The 24,844-nt window shown below is 46.7% G+C and overlaps 1 protein-coding gene across 36 annotated transcripts in view; it reads left to right on the top strand.

The window, feature by feature from the left end:
• The window catches only part of Nfasc (neurofascin), a 186,575-nt gene that overhangs the window by 66,473 nt on the left and 95,258 nt on the right, over window positions 1-24,844 (top strand). For all 36 annotated transcript variants that reach the window (XR_015635056.1, XM_087579884.1, XM_087579875.1 and 33 more), the window contains 1 exon segment: window positions 19,503-19,620. Coding sequence is in view for 26 of the 36 variants with exons in the window: in XM_087579884.1 (XP_087436010.1) it covers window positions 19,503-19,620 (118 nt within the window). In the remaining 10 variants the exon portion in view is untranslated.

Below are 24,844 nucleotides of genomic sequence, written 5' to 3'. Positions count from 1 at the left end.
CATGGCCGGCCCTTAGTGTCATTTCCCTCTGCTCTTCGGGAGCTGCTTAGAGGATGTGCATTCATTCTTGCTGCCTTTGTCCATTCAGTGATGACACTCAGTGTGGCCAGACTGGACGGGAAGAAGGCAACTGAAGGTATCAGCCTTCAAAAGCAGCCTTTAAAATTTGGTCTCTAAACCAGTGACCCAGGACTGTATCCCAGCCACTGGGTAGATCGAGGAAGGCGGAATCACACGTTCAAAGCCTGCCTGGGCTGCAGAGAAAGTTTAAGGTGAACCTGGTGACTCAGGGAGAACCTGAGTCAAAATTAAAAATGCTAAAGGGGGGGCTGGGGATTTAGCTCAGTGGTAGAGCGCTTACCTAGGAAGCGCAAGGCCCTGGGTTCGGTCCCCAGCTCCGAAAAAAAGAACAACAACAACAACAAAAAATGCTAAAGGGGTTGCAGATACAGCTCAGTGGTAGGGTGCTCACCCAGAGAGCTTCATCTGGATAGAAGCATAGAAGTGGTTTGCCCATCAGCCAGAACAGCGGAACGAGCCACGTGGCCTTTACATGTGACACCTCTGATGGTGTAGCCCAGGTGCAGCTTTTCACTCTTCAATACTTAAGACCCCCAAGTTTGAGTTTGAGCATGGGTGTTCCCGGCCTGCTTTGTATGAGTGGCTCCCCTAAGCCCGCAGTGGCCTTGCAGGATCCCAAACCTCAGACGCTCCCTCAAGTCCGGACGCTGGAGGTTGAGGATGAAGACGAAGGGCTCTGCATGTGGGTTAGATGTCCCGGAAGCCATCCAGACAACGGGCTTCCTCGAGATGACTTTGTTCAGAAGCTTACCCACTGTCTATCCTGGGAGAGGCAGCGTGGAGTGGGTCAAAGGTCAAAGGAAACAGTAAAGAGGAGGGGACGTGGGGCCGGAGCAATAGAAACACTGAGAGCAGAGAACTGTGTCTCACTACCCAAGGCCGCTGCAGAATGGTGTGAGCGCGGAAGTGGGGGGTACAGGGGGTAAAGGCGGGGGTTCAGCAACCACCCTTGGTGTGGCAGCTGACTGTTTGTTTAATAATCGTGTTCTGAGCAGCATTCGAACTGGCATTTAAATGAGTCTAGAATGTGAAATTCTTGCAGGGGAGGCAGCCAGGACAATACCGCTTTGTTCCAGTTCTTTGAGGGCTACAGAAATAATTTTTAAAACAATAACCCTTCTGCCTGGGTCTGTTGCTTGTTTGTTTGCTCTGAGGAATGCTTGGTAACTCTTAGGCCTCTGGGACTCTATTTAAATGCTGTGTTCTTGACCCCCGGTAAAGGCCAGATTTGGACTGTCGGAAGAGGCAGTGAGGTGTTAACTGTGCTGTTCTGTGTACGTTGCCTGCTTCTGAAGGACCGTGGGCCAGAGCCCCTTATGGGTTTACTCCTTTAGTCATCCACTCCACCCGAGCATTTCCAAGAACTTAGTTATAGGCCCAAGACATTCTAGGAATGAGTTGGAGTAGAAAGTAGAAGATGCGGCCCTTACGTTCAGAGCCGCATGCGGCATTCATATTGTGATTGATTCCCTTTGACTCCAACCAGAAACCAGGCTGCCCGTATTGACTGCCGCTCCATTGAGTCGTCAAACCTTTCTGGGAACTTTCTCACACAGACAGTGGCGAAGGCTGAGCAGGGCAAAGGGCTACCCAGGGCCTGAGTCAGTCAGGAAAAACAAATAATATTAATGGAGCAATTGTGGGTGTCTAAAGAGCCTTCCTGCTGTCAGGGCTTCTTCCCAGGAATCACCTGGAACTTGGAAAAATAGCTAAGGAAGGACCTTGACCTAACTCGCCAAGAACTACTGCCTGCTCATGTTGACAGTCACAGGAGGCTGGTCCATGTGTATGCACATTGACCTCTGGTCCCAGGCTGGGAAGACTGGTCTAGGTGAGCTGATAAAAGGGAGGACTCCCACGAAGCGCCTTCCTGGTTGCCCTGTGAGTGGAGGCCTGCAGGGATGATGCCAGGTGAAGGGTGGAGGCACCAGTAGGCTGGCCAGGACCACAGAGGCCCGTGGGATGACGATGAGGCAGGGCCAGCTGGGTAGGAAAGGCTGTGTAAGCCAAAGAATTCAGATTTAAGTTGACCTGAAAGGAATACTCCCCTAATTTATATACCAGGAAACCAAAACACAAAAACTCGATGTACTTTATCCAAAGTTACATAGCCAGTCGTTCATAGACCAATGGATATACGCTGGGATTCTCACCTTTATCTGTAAACCCAAAGCCCGTTTTCAGAATTACTACCCTAAGGCGATGAGGAGACGAAATATAAATATGATATCATTTTAATTAATTTTTTACGTGTGTGCGTGCGCGCGCGCGTGTGCGTGTGTGTGTGTGTTTGACCTGTTTCTATGCCTGTGTACCACATTTGGCCGGTGTTCTGAGAGGCCAGAAGGAGGTCTGGTGTCCCCTGAATTTGGATTTACAGACAGTTGTGGGCTGCCACATGGGTGCTGAGAACGAGCCCCTGGACCTTGAAAAAGGACCAAAGAGTTCTCTCTCCAGCTCCACAGGATACCATTTTTTTTTGTGCATCTTTATTGCTTAGCATCCGATGAATCTTACAGGAAGATATCTTAAATGACACAAGATGATTAAGGTTGGAATAAAATAATGAGCCCCACAAACCAAGAAGAGTCATGAGTTCTCTTTGTGGTATTAAAGAATGGTGCTTGCCATTCACAAGTGCAAACTTCTCCCCATGAAGAACCGGGCAGTTGCTCTGTAAGCCGCCTGAACCAATCTACTGTGAGGGCAAAGCACTTTGTGGCTTACTGGGACCTCTGCTTCTGCACTGTTACCTGGGCCAGTCCTTCTGTCTGTCTTGCCTGCGGGGATGTGCAGTAGCACCCATGGCAGGGGTGCAGAGAGGGAGGAGCGACTCCTCTGCGTCTCAGTGCCATTATGTGAGATCAGACAAGATATAGCTTAGATGGTTCTAATTTGCCCTTAGTCACGGGAACTCCCAGTCTAATGGCGGAGGCATTGCCCTGACCTTCAGACAACTCTTAAGTGGGATGCAGGAGGAACAGTATTCATGTCCATGAAGTCCAGACCGCTCCAGGAGACTTCCAGACCAATGGGAGAAACAGAAAACAGAAATATAGGGAAACTGGAGCAAAGTCACCAAAACATGAAGACAGTAAAATCAGAGCACTGCTGGTGGGAGGACACTGGAGCGTGGCTCTGCCTCGCGCTTCTTCCCACTAAGGCAGTCATTGCATTGCATCTGGGGAATCAGAAGAGACAGCAGTGGCCCAGGTTGCATCCAGCTTAGTGATGAGTTCTCTACCAGGACCTGGTTTAGATTCCTACTCAGCCAGAGCCAAGGGACCTGCCTGAGACTGAGGCGGAAGCTGGCAACACTTGGCCATCTTTTGTCTCCTCCGTCTAACAGCCAAGGCTGGCAGTGACACAGCTGCCCGTTCCCACCTATGGAGAACAGCCGGGCCCTCCAGAGCTCTGTCTAGCATGTGGTGTATTTGTTGGCTTTGACAAAATGGCATCCTTCTGGCTCTCCACCCTTCCTCCTCAACAGCTCTCAAAACCGTGACTGCAGTTGTTAGAACAGTTGAAGAGAATCTCAAGTCTGCCGAGAGGGATGTCGGGTCAGGCAGGCTCTTGCTTTGGCCCCAAGGGTGACTCATGTGTCACCTTGGGCAAGTCCTCCATTTCCCAGTGAGCATTACAGTAAAAAGGATGGCAAAGAGGGGAAGTCACATGACCTGAAGCTGGGGCACACAGGCTCCGCCCTGAGTGTGTGATCTTGGGTAAGGTGATTAAGTTTCCCTCAGAGAAAAAGTTTTAAAAATCCTTTGAGCTTCAGTATTATTCAGATACAGGAGTGATGCTATATTAAATTGAGCTGCTGTGTGGTGAAATGCCTCAGAACACTGGATCAGTTAGCAGCTGATGTCACTGTTTGAAGCGGGGGGGTGGGGCAGATATCCATCCTTGTCCTCAAGTGGTGTTATGCTGATACCATTGCAAGTAAAAGGGGGAGGAGACAGGGCGTTAAAAATACTTTCTAAATGTGAGATTCATACTAGCTAAAGTGAGTAGTGTGTCTGAACTTCAGCTGTAGGGACAGTGCTTAGGCTGAGGAAGTTAAAATCAAAAATAAATGAGGCAGCAAGAGGGCTCATGGGGTAAAGGCCTTGCCACTAAACCTGATGGACTGAGGTTAATTCCTAGATCTCACATGGTAGAAAAGAGAACTGGCTTCCAAAAGTTGTTCTATAACTTACACACATGCACACACGCATGCACGCACTCACGCAGACAGACAGACAGACAGGCAGACAGGCAGACAGACAGACAGACAGACTCAAGCACTAAGGTTTGGAGAATTCAGAACCCAGCAGGAAAATGAGAGCTTAACATGGTACCCGGGCTGCACGTACTAGAAGCCATTGGAGCCCTAAGCATGAAGAACTTGAGACACCGGGGAAGCCCGAGTGGAGGAAGCCCTGTCTTTGCAGATACGAGTGCGCTCACGCACTTATTCATAACTGATGGGTTTGGACCACTGAATTAATTACCTTACTCATCGATAGGACACAATGCCCGGCAAAAGCAGCTTAGGTGGGTTGGAGAGATGGCTCAGCGGTTAAGAGCACCCGACTGCTCTTCCAGAGGTCATGAGTTCAATTCCCAGCAACCACATGGTGGCTCACAACCATCTGTAAAGAGATCCGATGCCTTCTTCTGGTGTGTCTGAAGACAGCGACAGTGTACTCATATATAATAAATAAATAAATCTTTAAAAAAAAAAAAGCAGCTTAGGCGGGTTTGGTCTGTCTCGCTGAGTGTTACAGGCCATCATGGTGCGGAAGGTGTGGTAAGGGCGCAGAGACGGTGTGACCAGGAGGCAGAGAGGTGTCTGCTGGGGCTCATCTGGCTTCCTCTGTTTCATTAAGTCTAGACCCCCAGTCCATGGGGCGGTATGATCCACATTCAGGGTGAGTCTTCCCTTCTAGGTTAAGCCTTTCTACACACCCAGATATGCCCAGAGGTGTGTCTCCTGGGTGATTCCAGGTCGATCAAGCCAAGTCAATAATGGAGAGTTATCACCACAGCCACTTTGTAGTGTTTGCACTCTTGTAAGCTCAGAGATACAGACATGAACAAAACAGATGAAACCCCTGACTTTCAAGGACCTTTTCCATGGGAAAAAGACACAGTGAGTAAAAACATGTAAAAGACCCATGTGTTAGTTAAGAGCTAAGGAGTTGGTTATACAATGAAGCGGGTGGGGGCTCAGGGTTAGTGCGGTGAGGGGTGGCAGGAGGCAGGATGGAGGAGAACCTGTGGCTCTGAGACAGAAGAGGGTAGGATGTGTTGCCATTCAGACTTAAGGGCAGAGAGATGGAGAGGAGACACAGGACCCTCAGGGTGTCACAGCGTAGACTGTGTTGGCAGGACACCAGAGAAGGAGAGTTTCAGACTTATTGGCTCCAAGATACCTGTTAGAAACACCACCAAAGGGGTCACACGGACAGGTGGCTGTGTGGGTCTGAAGGTCAGGAGGTCCAAGTTAGATTTAAAGGTCGAGATTTTCAACATAAGGATGGGACTCAGACTGAGAATGTATCGAGGACACCAAAGCAGGGCGTGTGTGGCAAGGAGGAGATCCGACTGTGCAGCCCAGAGAGTCATTCATCAGGGAATTGAGGGAACGGGAGGGCCTGGGGTAGAGGATAGAGAAGAAAAAAAAGAGACTTAAAATGATCCTTAAAGTCACATGGGAAGGGTATCAACGATCACCCATGTTAGATTAAGAAAGATGATCGTGGCTGGACCTAGGTCTCCCTGCACATATGTAACAGATGTACAGCTTGGTCTTCTTGTGGGTCCTGAACTGGAGCAGGGGGCTGTCCCAAAAGCTGTTGCCTGTATGTGGTGTATGTTCTTCTAGCTGGGCTGCCTTGTCTGGCCTCAGTGGGAGAGGATGTGCACAGCCCCGCAGAGACTTGATGTGCTAGGGTGGAGGGTTACACAAGGGGGTCCCCAACTGCTCAAAGGAGAAGGGGAGGCGAGAGGGAGGAAGGACTGTGGGATGGGGGACTTGGTGGGGAGCAGTGAGCAGGATGCAAAGTGAATAAGTAAAAAAGAAAAGGAAGATGGTGGCTAGGGGACTGGCCGTTCACCATCTCACTAAGCACGCTGAGGTCACTGGTATTTGTCCCCTGGTGTTGAAAGTTTACTGCCAGCATAACAGTATTAAACAGTTGTATTAACACAAGGTGCACACATCACAGTAACTCCACTTCATAAGAGATAGTTGTGGTGGGGGTGGGGAGTCTCTTCTCTGTCTCAGTGTGTGCCCTCTGATGCATCCTGATGCATGTCCCTCAAGGTACTTTTCCTCCAAGTCAGATTTGTTGAGTTATAATTTATATAGAATGATACTCATCTTTGCTGGGTCTACAGTCCAGTGGATTTCGCCAGATCCACATAATTTGGAAAGCACCACTGCAATTAAGATACAGGACACGGGCTGGAGAGGTGGCTCAGCAGTTAAGATCACTGACTGCTCTTCCCGAGGTCCTTAGTTCAAATCCCAGCAACCACATGGTGGCTCACAACCATCTGTAATGAGATCTGATGTCCTCTTCTGATGTGTCTGAAGGCAGCTACAGTGTACTTATATATAATAAATAAAATAAATAAAAAAAAAAAGATACAGGACACGTTGATCTTTTCAAAAGAAATCTCCACGCTCCTTTCTCTGTTAATCTTCCTAGTCTGTCCCTTTGTCAATTGTACATAATTTTTACTTCCGTCTCTTAATTGGATCATTTGATTTCTGCTTCTTGTTTTTCTTCTTTTTCCAAATTGTTTTAGTTATTCTGTTTTTTTTTTTTTAATTTTTCCAGTGTAAGTTTTAGTATTACCTTGTCTATTGCTACTACAAATCATGTAGAGGTTATTGATAAGAACTGCGTAAAACCAGTGTGTCAGTCTGGGATTGATCTGCCTCTGCTGTGTCGAGTGAAATCCACGAGCGTGGTATTTCTGTTTTTTAATGTTGCATCTATTTTCTAAATGTTCGCGTAAGTCTTGTATGTATTTTATTGTTGCTGTCGTTGTTTACGACAAGGTTGCTCATGCTGTCCTAGTACTGTGTAGCCCAGGCTGGCCTCACATCCATAGTAACCTTCCTGCTTAATTATCTCAAGTGCTACAATTACAGGTGTGAGTCACCGTGCTCAGCCTGAGGCCTTCACAGGCTCTGTGTATTTTACACCTAAGGATGTTTGGGGCGGGGGTTGTAAATGATACTGTTTGCTAAATTTTTGTTTCCTAATGGTGATGGCTTTGGTGTAGAAATGCAATTAATTTTGTGTGATTATTCTACACTACACAGTCTTGAGGAATTCATGTATTAGGTCTAAAAATGCTTTAATAGATACCTTGGGATTGTCTGGGTAGATCATTGTATAAAAATTAGAAATAGTTTTTCTCTCTCTCTCTGAGTCTCAGGCCATACATTCCCTTTTTTTGATTTATCACTGGCTGGGACAGCAGCGCTCCTCTGAGCAACAGTTGTCTTAGTCAGGGTCTCTGTTGCTGTGATGAAACACAGTGACCAAAAAACAAGTTGGGGAGGAGAGGATTTACTGGGTTTACACCTCCATGTTGCTGTCCATCATTGAAGGAAGTCGGGACAGGAACAGGAACAGGAACAGGGCAGGAACCTGGGAGCAGGAACTGATGCAGGGGCCATGGAGGGATGCTGCTTACTGACTTGCTCATCAAGGCTTGCTCAGCCTGCTTTCTTATAGAACCCAGGACCACCAGCCCAGGGATGGCACCACCCACAATGGGCTGGATCCTTCCCCATCAATCATTAATTAGGAAAATGCCCTTCAGGCTTGCCGGGAGTCCAGTCTTCTGGAGGCATTTTCTCACTTAAGGTCCCTCTTGTCCCGTCACTCCCAAGTGTCAAGTTCACAGAAACTATTCAGCATAGTGATAGTGGGCACACTTACCTGTCTCCAGTGTAAGAGGAAAGGATTTTTTTCTTTTTACCACTCATTCAGCATGCTCTTAAGTGTGGATTTTTGTATTGCTTGTTAAAAAAGAAAAAAAAAATCAGGGTGACGAAGTTTCTTAACATGTCTGTGTTTCTCATAGTTCTGTGTTTCTCACAGTGTTTTTAAGCTCTGCATACTGCCAAATTTTGTCAAAGGATGTTTCTGTATTGATTGATCAGGCCCCTGATTTTTTTTTCGTTGGTCTGTTAATGTGATGGATTGCATGAGTCAATGTAAAGATATTGACCCAGTCTGGCCTCACTTGAGTGAACCTCATTGGTTTGCCATGAAGAATTGTTTTTATGAATCAACTGAATCCTGTTCACTAGTATTTTATTATGGATGTTTTGAACCTATACTCCTTTTTCTTTCTTTTTGACTTTTTGAAACAGGGTTTCTCTGCATAGCCCTGGTGTCCTGTAGACCAAGTTGGCTTGGAACTCACAGAGATCCCCCTGCCTCTGCCTCTTGAGTGCTGGAACTAAAGGTGTGTGCCACTACCACCCGGCTGAACCTATACTTGAGAAATAATATTTGGTCTGCATTCTTTGGCTACTTATGTTTTAGACCTTTTTGGTCTGGTTTGGGTCTCACTGTAACACTAGCTTCACCAAATGGGTTGGGAAGTGACCTTCCTCTTCCACAATCCAGAGGGGAGTGGTGGCCATTTGCATTTGAGGACCTGGTTCCTTTCATCACATTTGCCAAGGGAGTGTTACCTGGTGAAGAGCTTGTAGGTTCTGTGGCAACATCCTGTTCTTCTCTTCTGGGATTGGTAACTGTGTCTGCTTTTCCTTATCTTCACAGTTGTGCTAACAGTGGGTTTTGTCAGTTACACTAGCCAACATTCAGGTACCCAGGTCCTTGTTTCCAGATTTCTGTAGCCGTTGTCAAGGATTCTTGCTCTGTGGTGTGTTCTAGCTTTGGGTTATTTCACTTCCCCTCTCCTCACTGACTGGAGCACACACACACACACACACACACACACACACACACACACACACACACGTGCTTCACAGGCTGTAAGTTTCCCTCAGCAGTGATCTAGCCATGTTCCCACTGAGACCCTGTGTACCATTTTAATTTCAACCAATCCAGTTTATTGTTTCTTTGCTTGTTCGTTTCTCTTGAAACATTCTTCTTGAACTGTGTGGGCTTTTAGAGCTGGAGTGGAGTTCAAAATTAATACGGAGCAATTATTTTTCAATAAGGCATGGAAGATTACATACATAACAAACCATAAAAATCTGCGTAAGCCACGTGAGAAAACTTTGAAAAGCAATTGAAAAGCTACCAGAAAAAACCGGAACAAAGTAAAACAAAGTGCCTCATTCTTTTCTCTTGTATGTTGTTGTCACGTGGATTTAAAGTATATGACATGATGTTGTGAGGTATACACGGGGAGTAAGCTGCTTCCTATAGAGTCAGTTTAACATGTCACATATTATGTAAATGATCTTTATGAATGAAGGAATGAATGAGTGAGTGTGTGTGTGTGTGTGTGTGAGAGAGAGAGAGAGAGAGAGAGAGAGAGAGAGAGAGAGTGTGTGTGTGTGTGTCCGAGTACGTGCTGTGTGTCTGTCTGTGCTTGAAAGCAGCTAAGGTCCTATTTCCCCACAGTCTTTTCTAAGATGCAGTATTATTAAGTAAGCCTTCCTGCTCTTTACCAGCTCTCTAAACCTAGTCATCCAAGCCACTGCTTTATAGGCTCTCTCTTCTGTATCTGCTTGCACAACACATTCCCAAAATGGGAGATTCAAAATGAGCTGGAGGAATGGCTCAGCAGTTAAGAGCACTGGCTGTTCTTCCAAAGGTCCCGAGTTCAATTCCTGGCAACCACGTGGTGGCTTCACAACCATCTGTAATGGGATCTCATGCCCTCTTCTGGTGTGTCTGAAGACAGCTACAGTGTACATAAAATAAATACATCTCAAAATGTTCACTCTGAGGCTGTTCATCATGTTTATATGATTCTAATGAAAAGCTAACTATTGGAATTTTCTTTTAAGAATTAGAGAATGTGGTGCTAGGAAGACAGTCCTCTCAGCCAAGTGCCTGTAGGAAAGCCCAAGAGATTGAACCTGACTCCCGGCATCCACATTAAAAGCTTGGGTGTGGTGGCCCATTTATCCAGTCACTGCTGAGGAGGTGGAGAAAGGAAGATTTCTTGGGGGCCGGCTGAGAGATCCTGACTCAAAAAACCCAAGGTGGATGGCTTTTGAGGAATGACAGGTGAAGGTGACCTCTGGTTTCCATAGGAACATATGCACCTGTAGAGAAAATTCAGGAATACGATTGTGCAGTTCATGTAGAAAAGGTTAAAAAAACCAAGAATAAATAGAAAGATTCCAATAGAGGATAAAAACCAATCATAAAACTAGAGTAAATTTAAACGGAGTGCTATCGGCGTGAAGAGACAAACAGAAGATGGTGTTGAGGAACGGACCTAAGCCCATGGTGGGATTTAGCATTACGATAAAGATATATTTATTACCGTCCGATGATTTCTTACACACATGTCATGTGCTTTGGTCATTTTCACTCCCCCATTACCCTCTCTCTTACCCTCCAACTCCCACTCAATGACCCTTTCTGCTTTCCAGCTGGCCCTCTCCCACTCTAAATGAGCATTGTTTATTTTGTGGTCGCTGAGTTTAATTAAGATTGCTTCCATGAGCATGAGCGGCAACCAGGATCGACATCACCAAAGAAACAAACCCCCTCCTCCAGCAGGCATCAGCTCCCAATGACTCCTCAGCTCCAGATGAGGCCTCATGAGCCGGTCTGCCCTCCATGATAGAATGTTGACACACCCTACACTGTGAATGTGCTGTGTATACCACAGCGTCTGTGGGTCTTCTGTGCAGCATCTGTGTTATGTCCAGAAGATGCTGTTTCGTGGTGGTTTCCTCATTTCTCTAGCTCTTTACATACGTTTCGTTCCCCTTTCTGCAGTGTTTCTTGAGGCCTGGATGCAGGGTGATAGGCGCGGTTCACTTAGGGCTGAGCACTGAAGTGCGATTTACCCTCAGCACTCTGGCCAGTTATGAGTCTCAGCGCCAACTAGCACTCACAGCAGACAGAGCTTCTCTGACCAGGGCCAAGGGCAGCACTGATTCTCGAGTCTAAACTCTGATCTTCAGAAGGGGGTTCATTCAACAACATGACCATTTTAGCAAACAACAAAAATCAGCTCCCCGGTGACCTATGGCCTCCCTGGCTGTGTACTTTTGACCAAGTTTACAGTATCAGGCATGAATTCCTTCCTGTAGAGTAGGCCTCAACTCCACTCAGAAGTAGTTGGTAAACCCACAGCAGTCATGCAGCTATGTGCACCGTGAACACATCCTGACGGGCAGGTTGGTATTGCAGCGTGCAGGGCTCATCGCTGGATAATACTCGTGATGGCGTTTCTCCTTAACAGCTTGTGTAGCACCTCTCAGAACTATGGAAGTTCACCAGTAAGGGACAAGCACTGACTTCTCTATGTCCTGCAATGGGTTCGTGGATGTCTTCAGGCAGAGGGTCTTAGTAGTCCTCGTGGGTAGCCAAGAGCGATGGAAATGGCCTGTGTTGTTTGGAGGCCTCAGGCCCTCCTTAACAAATGGCTCATAGGAAGGTGTCATACAGCTGGCATTGGGTTTCCATTTACTAACTGTGGCTTATGGAGGCTACACTATCCACCTCCTCAGGGTACCTCTATCCAGTTCTTTTTCAAAAGAATTATAGTTTTTCCTTGGCTTTACAATGGTAGATGTTCAAATGGCTTTTCCCTATGTCCTTAATTTTGATTCCCCTTTCCAGCATCTCCTTTTCTCCCCATTCATGCAGAACAATTTTCAGTATTCTGCCTCTCAATTTTGCTAATATATATGTTCTACAGCCTTCTCTCCCTTAAGGTTTTAAAAACAATGTTCTGTTTATCGACTGCTTTCTTTTTCCATGTGTGGGATACATGTGTGACTGTGGGCGTGTCTGAGTGTTTGAGTATGGGCAGGCACATGCCAAGGCACATATGAGGTCAGAACAGCCTCAGGTTCAGCCTTGCCTCCTACCTTGTCTGAGACAGGGAGCTCCAGTTCACTACGGTGTACCCTAGGCTAGCTGGCCCATGACTGTCAAGGATTCTTCTGCCTTTTCCTCCTATTGGTCTCTAAGAGTGCTGGGTTGGTAAGTGTGTGCTACCAGGCCCAGCCTTACATAGGCTCCAGAGATCTGAGTCCAGTTTCTCATGCTGGCAGGGCAAGCCCTTCACTCATTGAGCTGCCTTCACTGACCCAAAGTCAGTATTTAAACCAGAAGGCAACTCTTCAATAACCAACGTGGGGGAAACGGACTTGATAACCTTAGAACCCTCCCTCACGTAAGTTCACAGGAAATCTCAGGTGGATAAAAGATTAATCATGGAAGGATGACAGGATCAAATGCTAGTGAAAACATGGGACTGCTTAACGATGGCTTTTGGAAAAGAAGGCCTGGGTGTGACACAAAAGGCAAAAAAATATAAGCTCCATTGAGCTAGGAAGACGTTTTTTCACACCAAAACGCAGCATGACAGAGTGATCTGTATTCCCCCTCCAAAGAGGTAATTTTCACAGTGAGATTCCCTCCAACCTGTAAGAGCAAACAGAACAGGAGCAACAACAGCTCAACAGAAATGAAGACGTGCCACCCAGCTCGTCATAGGAAGAAAACCATGAAAGAGATACTGAGTTCTGTGCGCTGGACCAACAGAAACTAAAGGCCGAAAGCTAATGATGTACTCTGTTAGAATCAGGAACCCCTCCCAGAAGCTGCTGTGGGAGAGCAACGTTTCATGTGCTTCATGGAGACTTAAGTCATCCAAACTCTCTGCTAGTCAAAAGTCGGCATTTACAAACTGACTCCAAAGAACAGGTGAGATAGCTCAGTGGGTAGAGCTGCAAGAGCTTAACGATTGAGTCTGATCCCAGGGTCCATGGTAGACGCGTCCTCTGACCTCCACACAGCGACCGCAGTCCATACACTTGCACATATGGTGCACACACAGAGACGAAATAATCAGTGGTTAAAACTTTGCTTTACAGATGATTAAATATTGGTGTCAGCATCCTTGAGCATATTCAGATGAGCTTCTGCTTCTGTTGAAAAGGATGCTGTGTTTGATTGTGGTCCGAAGCTTTGAAGCACTACTTGGCATCTCCTTCCTTGGAGGTCTCACTGTTTAAACGTAACAGATTTGATAGCTTGTTGGTAAGGTGAGGTCCAGCTTGTCTCCACTAGGTCATCTTCATGTGAATCCGGTGGTTATACGGTTTTGTTTTAGGGATATTTCATTTTTTTAATAACGGTTTTAGCTGACATTCATGGAGAGAATGAATCCTTAGAAGTGTGCCACTAGTGAAAGGAAATCCTGTCTAGAGTATGTTTCTTTACAAAGCTGTGTCACACCATCCTTTGGGCCCTCTGCTGGAAAAGTAGAATCAAGTCTCAAATAATGCCTTTTAAATTGTATCCTCTAGTATTATAGATGTAGGACAGTACTGTATCATACCTCTGTGGATGTAAAATAGCTTGTACCTGCTTTATGATACGTAGTAGTGACCGTGCTTTATCAGAGCTGTTTTTAATGATGTTGCTCAGAATGTTTTCTTTCCAGATGATGATTGAGAAGCTAATTTAAAAAAAAAAATGGTGCCAGGTACCACAAGAGTAACAGAACTGTGCTGTTTTCTGGGGTTTTGTTTTTTTACTTTTTTTTTTAATGGAGTGTGCTGGATGTCTCTACAGTTTTGTTCAGATGACTGCAGAACCTGGAAAAGCTGTTGCTGCTGTTGATGCATAACACACTGCTATTATTGGTCTTTTTATATAAATATAAATATATATATACAGATATATAATTTGAATTTTTGGAAACTTTAGCTGTGCTGTCAACTTTGGAAAAAAGTATCCCCGTTTACTGTGTTGAGTTGGCACTGTACAGAAATTAACAGCCATATTGGTCTAGAAATGTTGAACTTAAGTTTTTTCCATGTGTACAGGGGTAACGCACTGTATTAAATATGTAAGGTCTTATCTACGTGGGTTTGATTACAAAAACTAATAAAGTATTCTCTAAATAAAAAAAAACTTTGCTTTAGTGAACTAATCTTAAATATAGCCTTGCAAAAGCAAGAATTCACATTTACCCAAAGACAAGTGTCAAAGCTGTTTTCTATGTCAAATGATTATAAGCTGCCCAGCCGTCTCTCACACCAGTCAGAATGGCTTAGATCAGAAACTCAGGTGACAGAAGGTGCTGGCGAGGATGTGGAGAAAGAGGAACACTCCTCCATTGTTGGTGGGATTGCAGACTGGTACAACCATCCTGGAAATCAGTCTGGAGGTTCCTCAGAAAATTGGACATTGCACTACCTGAGGACCCAGCTATACCTCTCTTGGGCATATACCCAAAAGATGCTCCAACATACAACAAAGTCACATGCTCCACTATGTTCATAGCAGCCTTATTTATAATAGCCAGAAGCTGGAAAGAACCCAGATGCCCTTCAACAGAGGAATGGATACAGAAAATGTGGTACATCTACACAATGGAATACTACTCGGCTATCAAAAACAACAACTTCATGAAATTCGTAGGCAAATGGAATGAACTAGAAAATATCATCCTGAGTGAGGTAACCCAATCACAGAAAAACACACTTGGTACGCACTCATTGGTAAGTGGATATTAGCCAAAAAGCTCTAATTACCCAAGTTGCAATCCACAGACCACAGGAAGCTCAAGAAGGATGACCAAAATGCAGGTGCTCCCACTCCTTCTTAAAAGGGGGAAAATATTCATAGGAGGGAGATGGAAGCAAAGTTTAGAGCAGTGACTCGAGGAACGGCCATTCAGAGCCTGCCCCACATGTGGCCCATATATATACAGCCACCAAAACTAGATAAGATTGATGAAGCTAAAAAATGCATGCTGAAAAGGACTGGATATGGATCTCTCCTGAGAGACACACCCAGAGCATGTCCAATACAGAGGTCAGTGCTAGCAGCAAACCACTGAACTGGGAACAGGACCCCCTTGGGGGGGGAATTAGAGGAAGGATTGAAAGAGTTGAAGGAGCTTGCAACCCCATAAGAACAACAATGCCAACCAACCAGAGCTTTCAGGGACTAAACCACTACCTCCCCGGCCAGGGCTCCAACTGCATATGTAGCAGAGAATAGCCTTGTTGGGGCACCAGTGGAAGGGGAAGCCCTTGGTCTTGCCAAGGTTTGACCCCCCCCACCCCCAGTGCAGGGGAATATGGGAGAAACCCGGAAGGGGAATAACCTTTGAAATGTAAGTAAAGAAATATATAATAAAAAATTAAAAAAAAAAAACAGAAAGGACAGGGTAAGTATTCACATCTCGTAACACTCAGGTTCTGTTGATGTGGCAGCTTTGTGTGAACCAATACAGGATGGTATCCAGAATATTCATTAACTGGGCTGGGGGAGCAAGGTAGGGAAACCATGAATAACATTTTTTAATTATTATTATTAATTATTCTGATTTTGTGCATATGGGCTTTTGCGTCTCTCTCTCTCTCTCTCTCTGTGTGTGTGTGTGTGTGTGTGTGTGTGTGTGTGTGTGTGTGTGTGTGTGTGTGGTGTGTGTAGACTCGCTCTGGAAGGGCGCCCAGACTCTGGTGACAGAGGCTGGCCAGGCACAGCTGAGTGAACTAGACTTAGGAAGCTGGATGGGGCAGGCTTGCAGGGACATTTACTATTAGAATCTATTTTTACAATGCATTCTTTTTGAATCTGAATGTGTGGGGTTGGCTACTCCAATAATAAGTGTGGTAAGATCTTAAATTGTCTCTGGAAGGGAAAGAAAGAGACACAACGATCTTGGCTCCCTGGGCGTGGACTGCGTGTCCAGAGAGAGGAAGAGCAAGAGTAAAAAGCCATGAATATTAGGGGTTGTCCCTCTAGGACGCGTGCTTTCGTGGCACCACAGAATTCCCAGATGGGTCTAGAGACTCTCCTGTGTCAACATTTCTTCTGTGGCAGAGGGAAAGGCCGTCAGGGCATAATAAACACTTGCTGAGGAGAGGTGAGGAACCCCTGCAGACATTAAAAGGCAAGCGAGGGAAGCCTGTTTGGGAGCTGGCTCAGCCTCAGACATGCCTTCCTTCATCATCGTCCGACACGCCTGGGCCTCCTGCTCCTGGGAGCATCTGCACCCTCCCCTGTGGCACAACCAATTTAAACTTGTCCCCAACTTACGAACAAATAGGATTCGACTCTGGCTGTTTTATTTGGCTTGACAATTACTGTGTGTGTTGAGGGGGTTCACCCCTAATCTGCTTTTCCAACTGCTGGCCTGGCTACTTCCCCATGGTGTTCCCCCAGATACTTACTGTTTCTCCTGGCCTTTTGCTCAAAGTCCATCCCCTCACATGACCCTTGCTCCTTTCTCCTCCTCATCCTTCCTCTCCTCTCTTCTCCACCCTTAACCAGGTCACTCAAAACCCGCCCACCTCTAATCCCTGCAGTCATTGGCTGTAGCCATTTTTAGTTAACCAGTAATTTTTATATTAAGAATCAAGGTTTGCACAACAAAAGCTGGTAAATGTGAGAATTCACTCACTCACTCACTCACTCATTCATTCATTCATTCATTCATTCATTCATTCATTCATTCATTTGTGCCTAGACCTTCTGGTGAAGAATTTAGCATCACAATTCATAGCAAGAGACTAAATCTCAACACTTCTCCAGCCCAGACATCCTGTGGAGCAGTGTGTACTGACTACTACAGGCCCCCGTGGCCTTCCAGAATCTGAGGTGATTCTTAAAACTCGTTATGCTCCAGTCCTTCTGGGATCACAGCTGCTCCTCTTGCTGTCCACACACTATCAGGTGTCTGTGTGGTCCCTGCACCCTGGGTGTCAGGTGTCCTTCCTGGGAGCCTCCTGTCCCTGGGTCAGACGGTGAGCCTGTTGTCTGAGTTTCACTTCTTGTATAACCCCAAACCCCCATGCATGATAAAAGTGCTGGTGGTAGGTATAATCCTATTCCTCTCTACTGAGTGTCTGTCTGTCTGCCTTCAAATCACAGCTCTTGCTTGATCTCACAACTTTTCCATAAGGGAGAGTTAATCTCTAGTTTTGGGCCAGCAGCAAAATGTTTGTGAGAAGATTTTTTTCCCCCAAGTACTTTTCCATGCACTGTCTCCTGCCTTCACGGGCAGGGAAAGGTCAAACCCAGGTATACAGTGGTCCTCTAAAGAGGCATCTGTGGGATGCTGGCCTTTGGGATACAAACAAGTGTGTCTGAATCCTTAATCAGTAGATTCTTTTTTGTGTGTTTCCTGTTTTGCTGGTTTTATTGATACATGGTTTGACTGTTTGGCCCAGGCTGGCCTGGAATTCTCTGCCTTTCAGATGCTGACGTTACACACATGCACCACCATGCCTGACTTTTAGTTGATGTTTCACACTATTCTGTCAGGTGTAGGAAGGGTAGGAACCTCCATAATGCAATGAATGGAAAGCAGCTGGGATTTCTTGGGAGGAAAGGAGCAGTTCTTTGCTTCCTGAAAACAGATCTGCCTGATACAATACAAATTGCCATGTTTAAATCTATGTATGCTGCCTTATTTTCATTTTTAGAGATGTTAAACAATTTGTTACATTTTAAAATTACATCTCCTATTTGCATATTCCAAAGCCACAAGGGGAAGTATATTAAAAACCTGTCCCCTATCCCTGCCTTTCCAGCCCCATCCCTCGTGACCTTCTAATGCGTAGTTAGTCCTTTTTCCTTTGAGCATATATAAAATCACAACCATATTCATACTGGCTTTTGCGTTCCTTCCCCATTCTAAAATAAATGGTAGAGTACTAAAGATATTTGCTATTATCTCTCTCTCCTTGACCCTGGAAGTCACGACAGACACATAAGGGCATCATATTCCAAGAAGATTCTTAAAACTAAGATTGCTAAGTCTAAAAGCATTCTTAACACTCTGGGCGGCTACAGCTCATTCCCCCCACTGTGCTAGTGGTTACCGTCCTGCAGATTTACTGTGATACAGCCAAGCAGCCTTTAGATGAGATGTATTATCTGTACTAAGACAGGTTAGATGTTTGCTGGAAATGACTGTGTTTGGTTTCAGACCAGGACAAGGGACTGGGGTGCATATTTTACATAGCAAAGCACATCTGGCCTCCAGGTTTTCCCAAGTGTCCCTCAGTCCCTACCTGGCATAACCCCCCCCATTACGGTGTGTGTGTGTGTGTGTGTGTGTGTGTGTGTGGTGTGTGTGCCGGTCCTTGGGGCTAGTGAACTCACTCAAGTACAGTTTCCCAATAAACCTGCCATTAATATAATCTAATCTGGCTTAAATTAGCTCATTTCACCGACAACAGAGAAATAACCTATCAAACTGGAGCTGGTACATTTTGCTAGTCAGCCTTTCTTCTCAGGGTGACAGGGTATTTAGCTCCCAGGGGCAGGGAAGTTGCAGTAAAGCAGAATTGCTCAACCGAGGGCAGCCAGGAAGCACAGCAGAGCAGTTACAGGAAGAAACCAGGAGAGAATTCCGTTCCGTTCCCCCCCCACCCATAACCTACTTCCTCCAAGCGGGACACACTTTCCACAGTTCCGTCACCTCCCAGTCCTCCGTTCAGCTTTTGAATCCATTGATGAGCTATGTCATCTGGAAACGCCCTCACAGACACACCCAGAGGTTCACTGCCCCCCCACCCCCCACCCAGGGTGCTTCTCCGCTCAAGTTCACAGTCGAGTCTGACCATCTCAGGACTTGAACCTCCCAGACGCCAACCAGTGGCCCAGAGGCCTCCCTGGTTCACTCTATCCTATGCTCTATCCTATGTTCTCCCATTTTACAGATGGAAAAACAAACTAACAAACACACATGTAAAGACTCACTCTTTGTTGACAGCCACATCTCCTGCTAGAACTTAAAGCCAGGGCTCCTGATCATCATCAAGTTAGAATACTTTTCGATGTGTTGTGGGTATTTGTGACGGCCTCGTTTTCCCTGTAGATAGGGGGAAGAAACCACAGTGGCTTCTCTAAGGAAGTTAGAAATTAATGAGACCTTTACGGGTAAATTCTCCCTTGAGTGTGGGAGACTCTTCCATGTATAACTTAACTCCTTTTGGTTAGGAGGGAATTAGCAAATTATTCATGATGCCTGACCACGAAGATGCAGTTCGTGGACGAGCGGGCTAGTCGCTGGAGTGCGTGAGCACCTTGCACACACCCTGCCCGTTTCTTGCAAAGTAAACAAAGATGCCTTAATGCTCTGCAAAACTACAAATGCATGGAGATGTCGTTTCGTGAGCGAACAAACGAACAAGTTAAAAACCACAGAGCCTTCCCACACACACACCTGGAATAACCCTGGGGTTCTTTCCTCTGTTTGCTTTCACACAGGTTGACTGACTTATGTGCGATTTGGGAGCCTGGAGTTTTCTTGCCCTCTGCCGCTGCCGTCAACCGGAGCAGAGCCTCCGCTGGTGTTGCGAAAAGCAGGCCGAATGAGGCAGAGAAGGTATGCATGGGACCCGGCCTGAGCTCGAGATGGAGGGTGGGGTAGAAGGGGACACTTTTGCTCCCTGTCCCAGACTCTTTACCTGGCCCCAGGAATTTTCAAGGACTTGACTCCTTCCTTCTCCCAGAAGCCAGAGCCAGCTGCAGAACCACAACCCTGATGGGGCTTTGCCCTCCAAGGAGGTTATGCGGGGGCCACTCTGGCTCCTTCTGCTCTAGGAGGGGCAGTCAGCTGGCATTAGTTTCTGTCATTGTCTATCCTGTCCACCCTAATTGAAAAATTGAAAAACAGCTTTGTTAATGATCCTAATCCCTTTGCCTGGGCCTCTACACACTGGGAACTTCCTGAGCGGCAGCCCTGGCATATGGGGGGCAGTCCTGATAGCCTCTCCTCTCGGTGGGGCTCAGGGCCTTGGCAGATGGATGGCTGTCCAGGGTGCAACGAGCAAGGAGGCTCGTGGCACTGAGGCCACACCCTGCATCCAGGGTCCTCATTGTCTGTTCCCTTCTGGGGTTGAATCTCAGCACTGGAAGCACCTGCCTTCCCCGGAAAGAGTCGGGAGGCCAACACACAAAAATTGAGGGCTTAGCCTCTCTCAGAGCAGCTGATGGAAGATGGCAGGCTACTGCTGGGAGGCTGTGGGAGACAGTGGCCCAGCCACCTGGGCTGAGGAAGGTCTTTTTCTTTTGGGGTTTGGTCATCTCTGACACACTGTGGTGTCTGGCTGGCTCTAGCAGTCTCAGAATCTGTCTTTCCAGAGGCTGAGGAGGCAAAGGGGGAGATGAATAAGAGATTGTGAAGGTGACATGGCATGGGATCCATCCAAGTAGCCTCCTTGGACCCCTTGGGCCCCTGGAGAGATTCAGCTGACCCTGGGGGCTTTTTCATCCCACCATTGTTAAGAACTGCACTTGACCAACCTTCCCATCCCCTTTTTTACTTTCTTTTGCTCTACTGCACATAGAAGGTAGACGGCAAAAGCAATGTGCTAGTCTCTTTCACTGGGCGTATAACATTGTATGGGAACAGTTCTCCAGTATTCAGTCCAAGAGTTAGTCTGGCTGTGGTGGTTTGAATATGGTTGGCCCAGGGAGTGGCACTGTTAGGAGATGTGGCCTCGTTGGAGGAAGTTTGTCACTGTGGGGGTGGGCTTTTAGACTCTCCTCCTAGCTGCTTGGAAGAGAGTCCTCTCCTGGATGTAGAACTCTTAGCTCCTTCTCCTGTACCATATCTGCCTTGGACACGCCATGCTTCCTGCCAGGATGATAATGGGTTGAACCTCTGAAACTAAGCCAGATTCGATTAAATGTTGTCCCTTATGAGTTGCCATGGTCATGGTGTCCCTTCACAGCAATGGAAACATAAACTAAGACAGAAGTTGGTACTAGGGACTGGGGCATTGCTGTGACAGACCTGACAATATTTTTGTTTGGTGGAATGTGGACTTTGGAACTGTGGTATGTTGCTCTGATAGGCCTAATGGTGTTTTTCTTTGGAGGAATGTGGATTTGGGGACTTTGGATTTGGAAAGCAATGGAATACTTTAAGTGGGGCTTAATAGGCCATCCTAATAGGACTATGAAAGACATTGGTGCTGAGGGTGATTTGAACCGTGGGGCCCTGGTTCTAGATGCTTCAGAGGAGAATTTTAGTGTGTGGTCTAGAGACTCTAATTGAGATGTTTTGGTGAAGAATGTGGCTGTTCTTGGCCCTGAAGAGTCTACCTGAGGCTAACGTAAAGAGATTAATTGCATTGACAAAGGAAATAGTCTTCGTCCTCTGGTTTACTCTCATAAAGAACATTTTGATCAAGCATAGCAAGCTTAGAAAGGAAGAATACAAAATGTATGGTTGAAGTAATAAAGCAGCCCCAGAAAGTGCAATGGAGTTAAATCCTGTGTTTGAGAAGACTTAGGGAGTGTTGACCCCAGGGCAAGATCCCACCAGACGTGTTTGCAGTTGAACAAGGGATCGTTATATCATGTTAGGCATTACTACCTGGTTATTGTTTTCATGGACTTTTAACCTGAAATGAACTACAATCCAGAAATGGAGGGCAGACCTGCAATCCAGATCTTAAGGCTGGAAGACACAGGCTTTTGATACAGATCTTGACTTGGGATGACACACGTTTTTCATCTGATCTTGAGGCACAGTGGCCATGAAAAGCTTAAGTCCAGGCATGACGGTACACTGCCTTTTATTACCAGGAGAGAGAAACAAGCAGATCTCTGAGTTCAGGACTGACCTGGAACACAGCAAGTTCCAGATGAAGAAAAGCTTAGGTACAGGCCTGGTAGTGCACACCTTTAATCACAGACCTCAGGAGACAGAAGTATGCAGATCTCTGAGTTCAAGGTCAGCCTCGTTTACAGAGCAAGTTCCCAGACAGCCAAGCTTAGGCAATGAAGGAGCTGGAAAACAGAAAGCTGGTGATAATGTAATAGAACAAGGTGGGCCGTGTTACAGCCCCAGCAAGCAGCTGAATTTGGCAGCTTCAGCCAAGTGGTTCTAGCTTTAGAGTCAAGAATAGAAGGGGCTACTGGGACAATCGATGCTGATTAGCTAGAGCTAAGAAATTAGTGGTGATTAAAACGAGACCAGCATCACTGAGGTGAAATCCTCTGGGAAGTGTTTTCTAAGAGCACAGAGAAGCTGTGTTCCGGAGATAGCTAAGGTTGTACCTCATGCTGCAGCTAACTTGGTAATGTGTAAGAGCCACCCAGGTGGTACTGGTTTTGAAGGCATAAAGGAGTCATGGAGAGCAGCTGAGGCTTGGCGCTGTGAGAGTCCAGAGAAGGCCATTGATGAAGGTGCAGCCTCAGTTGCAGTTGAGAGCCCAGGACTGAAGGGGCCATGCAAAGATCTGAGGCTTGGTCCCATCAAGAGAGCCTATGGGGGGGGTTGGGGATTTAGCTCAGTGGTAGAGCACTTGCCTAGCAAGCGCAAGGCCCTGGGTTTGGTCCCCAGCTCCGCAAAAAAAAAAAAGAAAAAAAAAGAAAAGAAAAAAAAGAAAAGAAAAGAAAGAGAGCCTATGGGAGGCTATTGGTGAAGCCTCATTGCAGCGAAGACCCCAGCATATTGGAGACCCAGTACTATGGGATGATTACCAAGAACAGTAGCAGCAATGGAGTGGAATCAGCCAGAGCCTAGAGTACTACAGAGGGCAGAGCTGGAGAAGTGATGCCAGCCCTTTTGAGAAGCTCAGAAGACTGTGAGCGGGTCCCAGATATTGGAATAAAAAGGTGTAAAATTAAAATTGCCTTGGATAGCCCAAGCTGTTAGTGATGCCAGAGCCATGGGATACCTGCTGAGGAAAGCTGCTAACAGGGAATGGAACCAGCCCAAGAGACAGAAGTTGTCCCAGTCAACAAAGATGAAGGGAGGTGTAGATCTGAGGGCTGCTTTTGCATCAGACATGGAGGTACGGAGTTTGGGGTTTGCCCAGCGGGTTTCCTGTCTTGCGTCGGTCCAGTATTTCCTCACTATGATATTTTGGGATGATAATTTATACCCTGTAGTATTGGAAGTATATGACTTGTGTTTTGATTTTGATTTTATAGGGAATTACAGTTTAGAGATTGCATGAATCTCAGAGGAAACTTCGAACTTTTAACATTGTTGAGAATGTTATAAACTATAGGGACTTTTGAGGTTGAACTAAATGCATTTTTCATTATGCTATAGCTAGGTATGACCCTGATAGACTTATGTGTTTGAACAAGCCTATGGGGGCCAGGGAGTTGAACGTTGAATGTGGTGGTTTGAATATACTTGGCCCAGGGAGTGTCACTGTTAGGAGATATGGCCTTGTTGGAGGAAGTGTGTCACTGTGGGGGTGGACTTTAAGACCCTCCTCCTAGCTGCCTGGAAGAGAGTCCCCTCCTGGATGCCTTTGGATCAGGATGTAGAACTCTTAGCTTCTTCTCCTGCACCGTGTCTACCTGGATGCTGCCATGCTTCCTGCCATGATAATGCACTGAACCCCTGAAACTGTAAGCCAGCTCAAATTAAATGTCCTTTATAAGAGTTACCTCGGTCGGTCGTGTGTCTCTTCACTGCAATGGAAGCCCTAACTAAGACCCCAGTTTTCAGCTTTCACAGCCCTCATTGGGTACCTGTTCATTATCGTCGAGTCTCTAACCTACTCTCCTGGAGCTCTCGGTGAGCAACGCTGTCCAGGCGCAGTTCTGGACATCCACAGCAAGGTGCCTGATCAGGACATGCTCAGTGCGGCTGTGTCTCAGACTGTGTCAGCAGTCCTCAGCACCATCTCAGTTTCCCCTCTCTCATCCTATCTACTAAGTGTGCTGGATTTCCTGCCGTGACGTCTCGCTGAGCAGACAGACTGTGGTGAAGGAATGCCTTTCAAAGACTGAGAGATATAGAAGAACCTGAAGGAACACAGAGACTCCCTGCAAATGGACGTGCGACTGTTATGAGAAGACACCCCTGGGTTCTTGGCCAGTGCCAGTGGTCATCCTTATCATACATAGTGCGTATGTGTGCTTCCTCATGTGTGGCCCTGTGTTCTGCACACACATGCAGATCCCATGTTCTCTCCCCTGGCAGTCCTTTGAGACTTCGAGACCCCTTCGTATTCATCTTTCTATAACGATAGAATCCAAGCCATGAGGTTAAGGACTTGACAGTGCCTCACCAGAGATGGTGCCGTGCCTGCATTTGGGCCCACCATTCGGACTTCGGGTTCTTGTGGCTTACTTTAGGTTTGGAGCTGAGGGTGTCTCCAGTGTGGTTTGTTCGGGTTTCATGAGAACACTGCATGATGATTCTGAGCAAGTATCCTCCGGGTCCCAGATGTGACTCAGGACTTGGTGGTTCCAGCTGGGCAACCTCCTCAGGAAGGAGCCCTGCCCTTCAGGCTGCCTCTGTCCCTTCTTCCTTTGTTCTCAGCCCACTGCCATCTGGAGCTGCCCTAGTCATCTGCTCCTTTCCCTTCTCCTCCCACCCCAGCAGGAGGAACTTTCCTAAGCCCAGTGCATCAACTCCTTGTCAGCTGAGGTCACTGGGAGCAGACACCTGTCCTCTGACACATGCAGGGAAACCACCCAGCAGCCCAGGCCCTTCAATTTCACAAATGGATCCATTTGGTTAATTGCACTCCTACCCCTAAGCCCCTCTGCCTGTCAGCTAGAGACAGTCTCCTTGCCACAGGCCTCACAGACAGTGTGTGCTCAGGACCCGCAGCTGTGGATACACAGGA

This window comes from Rattus norvegicus, chromosome 13 (assembly GCF_021556685.1).
Source record: "Rattus norvegicus strain SHRSP/BbbUtx chromosome 13, alternate assembly SHRSP_T2T, whole genome shotgun sequence".
NCBI classification, from domain to species: Eukaryota; Metazoa; Chordata; class Mammalia; order Rodentia; family Muridae; genus Rattus; species Rattus norvegicus.
Note: the sequence above shows the minus strand (reverse complement) of the source record. Positions and strands in the feature narration are given on the sequence as shown.